This window comes from Thamnophis elegans, chromosome 2 (assembly GCF_009769535.1).
Source record: "Thamnophis elegans isolate rThaEle1 chromosome 2, rThaEle1.pri, whole genome shotgun sequence".
Lineage (NCBI taxonomy): Eukaryota > Metazoa > Chordata > Lepidosauria > Squamata > Colubridae > Thamnophis > Thamnophis elegans.
In genome coordinates this window covers 25617991-25627750 of record NC_045542.1, presented here as the reverse complement: position 1 = coordinate 25627750, position 9760 = coordinate 25617991, and the positions used below count along the sequence as shown (strand labels likewise).

The window sequence follows — 9760 nt, the reverse complement described above, 5'->3', positions numbered from 1 at the left end:
AATGTTAATAAAATCTAAATCTAAATCTAAATCTAGGTAGTGTTACTACCACCACACACATTAATGTAGAATAGTTTTAGGGAAATATTGGGTAAATTCTCTGTCAGTATTTCCCCTTATTCAGCACTTCCAATTGGCAATCACTCTCCTGAACATTATGGCAGGCCAGGTTGGGGTTCAAGCCTTTATAATTGATTAGCTTTCATGTTTTATTATTTACTGCATGCAGCTTCCAATAGAACCTTCTGAGATGTTGCCATGTCATTATCTGGATTATAACAGGGTGGAATCAAATTTAATAAAATCCTGATTCCCATCTGCAGTTCAGATAATGGTAGCAAAGAAATACAGAAAAATCAAACTGCGTTTTTGCAACGCAGGTATTTGTTTTTGGATTATTATTTTTTACATATTCCACTTTCACGAAACCTTTAACTACTTTATACTTCATAATTCATTGGCAGCTGAAACCTGTTCAATTTCAATAATCCATAACTAATGGAAAACCTTCTCTTCAGCCTGGAACAGCGTTACTAACTTCGGGCTTTGGGATAGAAATTAGGAGCCAGTACAGCGCTAGAAAAGCCAAGCCTTTGCTCCCCATCATCCCTTCTCCTTCCTTCCCCTCGCAGGACTCTCCTCCTTGCAAGTTGATTTGGGATGATGCTCCGACGCAGCCGGACCAAGAGCGGAAGGGAATATATTGTACATAATAAGGATATCCTATCTTTCCCAAGGGGGGTGGGGGGGTGGATCTCGATTTTATTCAGCTGCCTCCAACTTTGGTGCGAAAGGTTCGGGAAGGCCCATTCTGAGCAAGTCAAGAGACTCCGGTAATTTAACAGTATGGGGGAGGGAGGGAGGGGGGCAGAGTGGTGAGGAGAGGCGGTTCCTCTGCACATGCTCAGAGGCATGCCTTCTGCCCAGCTTTTATCCAAGGTTAGGGTGCCTCTCGACGTAGCCGAAAGGTCGTGTTGCAGAGGAGAAAAAAAGGCTCAGGTTGGCCGAGGCGCCGGCCGGCATGCCCTCCCTTACCCCCGCCACCCCCTCCTCCATCCGAGCTCGCGCACCCTCCGCGAGACCCGGGCTTGGCGGGGAAGGCTTCTCCCGGCTGGCCCGCTTCGCTCTCCTGCCTCCTCCAATCGCGAGCGCCCTTACTGCCGGGTGGGCTGAGCTAGCCGAGCTGCACGCCCAGCTGATCCGAGGCTCAGCCATGGTAATGTCTGCCGCTTTGTTCTTGCAACACCCCCCCACCCTCCCCCGAAGATCCGGGGCGGAGATCGGTTCGGGGGGCGGAGGGGCGCGCGTGTGGCACGGTCCAGGCCTGCGAGGGAGGAGTGGGGTGGGGGGGGGGGAGGCGTGCACTTTCGTCCGCGGGCCGCTTGTCTCCCGATTCGCTGCCCGGATGGAGAAGCCCTCGTGCCGCGCCCCCCCTCCCTTCTCGCCCCTTCTGTCCCCATCCCGCTCCTTCGATGGAGTCCTCCGTGCTTCGGGGTTGTGGCGGGCCGCGTGTAAACGGGGGTTCTTGCCTCCCCCCCCCCGCCGGGACTCCGGGGTCAGGGATGAAGATGGGCAGCGGGGGAGGCTGCAAACTCCCAGTTTTCGCAAACGGATGGAGAGAGGGAGAGAGATGTGCGCCGTGCGGAGAAATTGCAGAAACCTCCAGCTCGAAACCGAGGCATTCATAAGCAGCCGCCTGCAGCTGTGGGGAGGAATACGCGCACCTCCACGCGCGAAGTGTAGCTGGCCTGCCTTTTCTTATTCCAACGTCCCTTGAGCATTGAGGATAAATTAGGCTGAGTTGAGGCAGCCTCCCCCCCCCCCCCTTCCAGGCCAGCATGGATCTCAGCTCTCAGTCTACGGAATGGACTGCATTTTGTCAGTTTTCTTCTCTGTATCTTCAACCACCCACAGACACCTCAACCCCAGGAGGAGGGGGCACATGGGAGTAAATTAGAGGCGTGGGAATGTACCCATTTAATAATCACACAATCAAGACTGCATGCTGCATGGGCAAGAGACACTGCCTAAGAGGCACAGATGTGCAAAACCATATGAATGTGGTGTTTTTTTTGCACATGTGCATGTATTTAAACATGTACATCAAAGTAGGGCCATATGAAAGTGTGTGGTTGTATGTTTAGTATAAAAGAATTTGCAGATACAGAGACATAGACATGGCTGTATCTATGTGAACTGTATAACTTGATGCATGCATTAAAGAAGACTGTTCCTCACAGGCTAATCTAAAACGCCATGTGAAGGAGTGGACTGAATTTTCAGAACAGCTTTTGGAGAGAGAGAGAGAGTATTATTAAGATAAGAGGGAGTTGAAAATGCATGGAAATAAATTCTCCCGGATGTTTTGTTTAAATGTACCATTCTAGATATTTTAAAACCTGTGTGAATCCTAGTCTGGCCATAGATGAATTCTGAGGGTTGTTCGTGAGATTGTTCAGCAGAGAAACATCTGGTTGCCTGTAGAAACTGCATTCTCCAAATAAAGCAGGGAAAAAATGATAAATTGGCTGGAAGGGCCAAGAATCTTAGCCTCTATAAAGCAGTTTTCTAGGTTTTAATTTCAAGCAACACCCCCCCAGCTTTTTCCTAATATTGGACCTTGGCTTAACCCAAATAGACTCTCAATCTTCCCAATGCCGCGACCCTTTAATACAGTTCCTCATGTTGTGGTGACCCTCAACCATAAAATTGGTGTCTCGGTTCCTAAGACCATCGAAAATATGTGTTTTCCGATGGTCTTAGGCGACCCCTGTGAAAGGGTCATTTGACCCCCAAAGGGGTCCCGACCCAACTGGTTGAGAACCACTGGACTTAATTAATACTGTATCCAAATAGGCAGCCATGGTTGTTCATCCCAATATATATAACATCTTACAACTATCTATCTACTATTTTTTTTGCTTTGTTTAAAGCAGGGGTGTGTCCGTAACTTTTTTTTTTTTTAGGTTCAAAAGTTTTATTTCTTTTAAAACAAACATTTCATCATTCCTCAATCAGTAAGACATCAAAGTACAATTTTTTGTGTGTCAAAATAATTCTAGTTTACCACCAAATTCTTGTCTAGCCTAATGTATACTGTCCGTAACTTATTTTGAAGGCCAAGAGCTATGCTTGGTCTTTGAGAAGTAAACAAGAGTTGGTATTCTAGTAAGATCTGCAGTTCCAGGAAATATTATTTACTTTAATGTAAATTATTTTAAAATTGTTTAAATAGAATAGTTAATGTAATTGCCTTTATTTAATTTTATCCCATTTCTATTTTATTAAAAATAGTAAGACTGTCAATTTTTGAAGATTTCCTGGAACCTGCTCTTTTTCTCTCTATATATATACTTTTTAATTTAGCTTGCTTCCAAAATATAATTAGTGCACAACATGTAGAAAAAGGCCCCCAGTAAGCTAGAATATTTTCCAGGGTAAAATGTATTTATGAAAAACCATGTTTATGAACAAAATGTCCAAGGAGAGGGATAATGGGGTAGGCCTGGACATCTCTTTTCTTATGAAGCCACCTGACCCAGAGGTGGGAAATCTTTGACACCTCCCCCCCGCCAGCTGTTGGATTGCAGTGTCCCTAAGGCTAGCCATCAAGGACATTTATTGAATATGGAATTACAGTTGAGATATCTGAAGTACATATTTGTCAAATGAGATATGAGAACTTGAAATGATTCACTGAACACTAGGTTTAAGAACATGGTAGAATGAAGGCATTCTCCCCTAATCTAGATTACAAAGAATGCACTTCTATGAGATATAAAGATACTCATGGACTTCCTGGGGGCGTGGCCTGTTGCCGAGGAGGGCTCCACCGAGCTCCTCAGAGATCTGGTCTGTATATCTAAATAAGATCATAGATAGCACCCCTTTTTGGCAAAAAAAGGGGCAGGGAGTTGCTCTGTAGGTGAGGGTCTATTCGGAAGCCACAGCCTTTTTCTCTTTTTGGCTGTGGATAAAGATTAGATCCAGCCGGAGCGGAGCTTTTATCTCCAGCCATTTCTTCTCAGCTGCCTTTTTTTTTGGCAGCCCCAGACAGGCTAGCCCCCCCCAGGACAAAACAAAGTTTTTTCAAGATAGAATTGATACGGGCGGGTCCCACCCCTGTGAGATTTATGCTTTTATTACTATCTTAAATACCAGCACCATCTGTTAGAGACTTCTTTGTCTAAATAGACTTCAAAATGGCGATTTCTCTCCGTGGATGATTGATACTGGATGTACTTAGCCGGTTTTACCTCCCTGCAGACCGCTCCTTAACAAAATAAACTCTTCTTCTTTGGGAATAGAGGGGAGCAAAGCGCTGCTTACTTGTTTATTTATGATGGCACCCAGGTCAAAGAAGCGTCTTGCTACAAATGTGTCTAAAGAATTTAAAGATTTTTTACTGGAACCACAGCCTTTGTCTCCTATGCCCTCTACTGGAGAATTTTTAACACAGGAATATTTCTTTAAAATGTTTAATGCTTTTAAACAAGAAATTAAGGGATTTGTATTGGAACTTTATGATGAGTTAAAGTCTAAAGTTAATCAAATGAAGGCGAACACGTTTGTAGCCGTGTCTGCCCTGTCAGATTACTCTGCTGAAATAGAGAACAAATTGGAAAGTTTGGAGAAGGCTAATTTTAATTTGACTACCAATATTCAAATTTTACAACAAAAAATTACAGACACTGAAAATCAGCTTATGATGATAAATCTTAATAGGAAGGCATTTGCAATAAGAGTTAGAGGATTCCGTGAAAAGGAGCAAGAGAATTTGAAACAGACATTTGCTGAAGCCTTCAGCCATGCGGTGGGAAGTCCGGGACTTAACTTTGATTGGCAGATTCGGAAAATCTATCGCCAGAACTCATTGATAGCGGAACAGCGACAGCTCCCGAGGGACATAATTATATATTTTTCTACAAAAGAATCTAGAAATGCGATTGTGCAAAAGTTTCATAATAACAGTCCCCAAGTTGATGGCCAAAACCTGATTGTCTTCAAAGATATTCCTTTCCAGATCCTGAAAGCAAGAAGGGACTACACCTTTTTAACTAAGGAGCTTAGGAGTCAACAGATTCGATACAGATGGGAGGCCCCTGCCGGTATCACGGTTACATTTGAGAATCAAAGATTTCGTCTTAACTCTGTTTCGGAGGCTCAAGATTTCTATTGCAGGATTCTGAAGGCGGGACTCCCTGACTCGCTTGGAAGAGAGGAGAGACAAGCGGAAGGAGAAGGCAAACGGCAGGCCATGTGGTTGCAAGATGGAGGGGGTAGCCTTCCCTCCCTCGGAGAAGCAGAAAAACGGAGATTGAGAATTTAGACATTTCAAAATATTTGTCAAAGTTGAGGACTGAATGGGGGTTTGAGACCTCTCTCCGGTAGAAAAAGCGGACTATTTCTTATTAGAAGGGAAAGCTGGGTGAAACTACTTTGAGCTAGATTTTAAATTAACGTTAGCATAAATTTGATAGTGGTAAACATCTGACAAGCAAGGGATGAGGGTAAAATATATGTGGAATGATTTACGTTGTTTAAAGCTTATTAGAACAGAAAGTCGGTTGGGATTATCTTATGATAAGTGTAAAAAGAATGCGGAATGACTTATGTTGTTTAAACTTTGTTAGAAGGGACTACTTTAAAACAGAAGGTTAACTGACTCTTGCTGAAAGTATTATTTGAATATGTGGAATGATCCATGCTATTTAACTTTTATTAGAAGGGAAAGTTGGTTGAAATTGCTTTGAGTTAGATTTTAAATAAATGCTAGTATAAATTTGATAGTGGTAAATATCAGATAAGTAAGGGATGAGGGTAAAATGCATGTGGAATGAACTACGTTATTTAAATCCTATTAGAAGAGAAAGTCGGTTGGAATTATCTTAAGATAGAAATTGATTTCTGTGTAAAGTAATATTTGATCTACGCTGCTTAATTTTACTAAGAAGGGGAAGCTTGGCTAGATCATTTTGAATTACTGTTTGAAAAGGAGGTTAAGAAAGATCATTTACGCTGTTTAAATTTTACTAGAAGGGAAAGTTTGACTACTCTTCTGTAAAGTCATATTTGAATATGTGGCATGAATCACGTTGCTTAAATTTTATCGGAAGGGATTATGAGGTTTAGGAAGAGGAACGGGAGAGTCTACAGAAGGTTGGGGTAAATAGCAAAGAAGTAAGAGACGAGAATAAAATATAGATAGAATGATTTATACTATCTAAGCATAGATAAAGATGGGGGGCTGAGATCAACATAAAGAGTGGTTTCTTTTTCTTTTCTTTTTTCTTTTCTTTTCTCTCTTCTTTTTTTTTTCTGGTTTTCCTTCTTTTGACATATTACTTTTATTTTTTAATCCATATGTATACAAGATATTTTAGACAGAAGGTAGTGCCAGGTGTGGGCCCTGGGAAGTCGGGAGGATTAGGGATGGGGATTTGTGGGGGTGGGGGGGTGGGGGGTGTTAATATAGTCTTAATAAGAACAAGAATGTATTTATATACGGTGGCTCTTTTTTTTTTTTCTTTTTTTTTTTCTTTTTTCCTTTTTTCCTTGGTTCATTTTCAGATCAAACAACACTCGAATAAAGGCATACACCAAGGAGGGAGGTAGAGGGACAGAAGAGGGAGAAGTAAGGAAGGAGTAAGGGGAATGTAAGGAGGGTGTCTGGGGAGTAAGGGGAGAAGGAAGGTTTGAGGGGAAAGGGAAGTAGGAGGGGAGTGTTAGAGGGAGAAAGGAAAGTTGGAGGGGCTAGATGGGGTGTATGGAGGATGGAAGGGTTAGGTGGGGTTGTGAATGATGAGTTGTGTTTCCTTTTTATTTGTTCGTTTTCCCCCCCCCCTTTTTTTTTCTTTTCTTATAGTAAATACCCTGTATATAAGTGACTGCAAATGGAATGTGAAAAATGAATAAAATATATTTAAAAAAAAAAAAGATACTCATGTTTATATGATTTTATTTGTGTTTAGGAGATGGGACATGGAGAACTAGTGGGTGCTTGACAATGTTGAGCTATAATTCTGTCCACCTCAGTCAATGCAGTGTGTGGGTTGATAGGAATAGACTGCAGGAGGCTTTCTAGTTCCCAACTATTGCATCAGACAAATTGAGGGAGAAAAAGACATACCAGTGGCTGTTACTCATAATAGCTAAGAGATTCTTCAGTAGAACGGAAGCATGATTGCCAGATACTGAAACCAAGCCAAGAGAAAAGATATGTCCATTTATGAAGCCTTCTGTCAAGTCACTGAAAGCTGCAGGATACTAGACCAGGTGAAGTTTTGGTCTGACCCAGCATTTACCAATTTGTATTCATACTTGCACTAGAGAACAGCAATTTACAGAGTTTTTTCCTATTAATTTTTCCCTTTGGCTTCATGGGGTTGATGTTAATTTCTGTATTTGGGGAATAAATACTGGAGGGACGCAAGTGGGTGTACAACCCTTACCAAACACTACCATCCACTTGCACAAGATATCTGAACTGGTGCAATTGGACTCTTGAAGTTCCTGTCAATAGAATTCTTGGATATAGGCTTGGGGAAATGATGGTTGAACTCAAGGATTTGGAATACAGTAGTACCTTGATACTCAACTGCTTTGAAACTCATCAAATTTGGTACTCAAAGCATTTTGATATGAAAAATTTGTCCCGATACTCATCGTTTGTTTGGTACTCAATGCATAAGCTAGAACTTGTCAATGTTGGCTGCCTTGTGACTCACTACATTATTCCTTATGGGAAAAATGTAATTGATACTCACCGGTTTTGGTATTCATTGAGCGCCTCCCTGAACCAATTAATGATGAGTACCGAGGTACCATTGTGTCTCACTATAGTTCTGCTAAAGCATTTAAGGTTTTTTTTAAAAAAAAATATAAGTGAAATTAGCTTTGGTTTCTCCATCTTGATTCCTTCCAGGCAGCTGAACTACAACTCTCATCATTCTCATCAAGAATGGGATATCTTCAAAGCATCAGTCAACTTCAGAGCTAAATGGAGATTTTCTCTACTCAAACCCCAACATCCACTGTTTTACATCTCAGTTGACTTTGCCTTTCTTAACTCATTAATTATTCTTCCCTTCCACCTCCACTCATACTTTTATTATGTATTTATGCTTGCAGTCAACTCCAGATTCAGGCAGTCCTGGGCAGCCAGCTCCTTTTCCTTCAGCCTCACGACCACCACCACCAATTCTACCCCCTCCATTTGTAAGTTCACCATAATGCAAGTTGTATTTAACAGTATGCTAAATGTTTTTATGGAAATATAAGGGGTGTCATTGGTCTATTCTATGTTATATGGTTGCAATGCCTGGAGAAATGGGAGTGAGCCTGAAGCATGTTTTGATTGGGTTCCAGTTTTGAGAGTTGAAAGCTCGTGGCTTCTGCACCTGAAGTTGGATCAGAAATGCCTTCTGCTATGTTTGGAAGCAGCCAAGTCAATTTTTTCTATATTTTCTAGGTGCTGTTATAAAATAAAAATAACCAAGCTAAAAAAAGATGAAACGTGAAATTAGAGGACTACCTCAAAAATAAAATCTAGATCTTAATTATTACTCATGCAATAGACATTACATCAATAAATTCATTCTTCCTACGACATGGGGATTTCATTTGAATGTTTTATTATTTCCAAGGAATTTATTTATTTAATTTGTGATCTAAATTCAGCAGATGGAAGGGAAGCAAAGAAGTTGTGTGTATTTATTGGGACATTAATTACTGTGGTGCAGCCTACCTCTGGTCCACTCCATGAATTTAAGTGGCCGTAATCTACAGATTAGCTTGTAAAGGTAAATTGTAGCTTTGGGATCATTATCTAATATGTCAGTTGCACATAACTGAGGTAGGATTATAAAAATCTAATGTTGGGCATACCAGCATCCTTTCCTTCTCGAAGTGTGATGCTGCTGGATTGAGACTTTGTCTGTGGTTGGCCCAGAATATATTCTGCTTTGGGCACAGGTATATGTGTTTCTTTTCTTTTTCCTAGATGCCTCCTCCTGGGATCCCACCACCATTTCCACCCATGGGAATGCCCCCAATGGGACCACGGCCACCTCCTATGCCGCCTATGCCCCCTGGCATGATGCCACCTCCCCCTATGATTCAACCTATGCCTGGACCACCACCCCTGGGTCAGGTAGTGCTGGTTCATGTTTGTCTTTACCTTTTGTTCCTCCAGTTTGCAATATGTATAATGGCTTGATCTTCTCTTTTGTCTCTAGATGCCCACGATGGTGCCACCAATGCTGTCTGGGATGATCATGCCAGGGGTGCCAGCTGGGCCTATTCCTGTTTCTGGAGGAGTGAGTGTCAGAAAGGACAGTGGTTTAGGGAATTAGAATAGGGTGTGGCACAAGAGCTTGCATACATACTGCAATGGCCTTCATAACAGGGCTCCTTCTTTAATTTGGAAATGGATACATGATGGTCTTTAACCACTTGGTTGAGCACACCCAGTTGATGGATGATGAAGTGATCAAGGTGTGGCCTTCAGTGCAGAGAAGTAAGCATAGCTGTTTGAGCTTTAGCATCACTTGAACATGGTAGGAAACAGGCATGCACTAGGATTATGGTCCTCCAGTTGTTGCAAAACCACAATACCCCAAAACCCTAACCTACACCATGGAGAGAATGATGAAAGACCCTATTTCTGTTTTACAAACTCGCAGACCAAAATCCCCCAAACAGCTTGAAGAGAGAATGATATTTTCTTTGTCATTCATTTGTTTGTTCATTTGTTCATGCA

The 9760-nt window shown here is 41.9% G+C and overlaps 1 protein-coding gene across 3 annotated transcripts in view; it reads left to right on the top strand.

The window, feature by feature from the left end:
• The first annotated feature begins 1114 nt into the window (after positions 1-1114).
• The window catches only part of PRPF40B (pre-mRNA processing factor 40 homolog B), a 36253-nt gene continuing 27607 nt past the window's right edge, over positions 1115-9760 (top strand). For all 3 annotated transcript variants that reach the window (XM_032209400.1, XM_032209399.1, XM_032209401.1), the window contains exons 1-4: positions 1115-1216; positions 8131-8217; positions 9002-9151; positions 9237-9317. In XM_032209400.1, the coding sequence (XP_032065291.1) occupies positions 1214-1216; positions 8131-8217; positions 9002-9151; positions 9237-9317 (321 nt within the window). In that variant the 5' untranslated portion in view covers positions 1115-1213. The remainder of the gene's footprint in view (positions 1217-8130; positions 8218-9001; positions 9152-9236; positions 9318-9760) is intronic.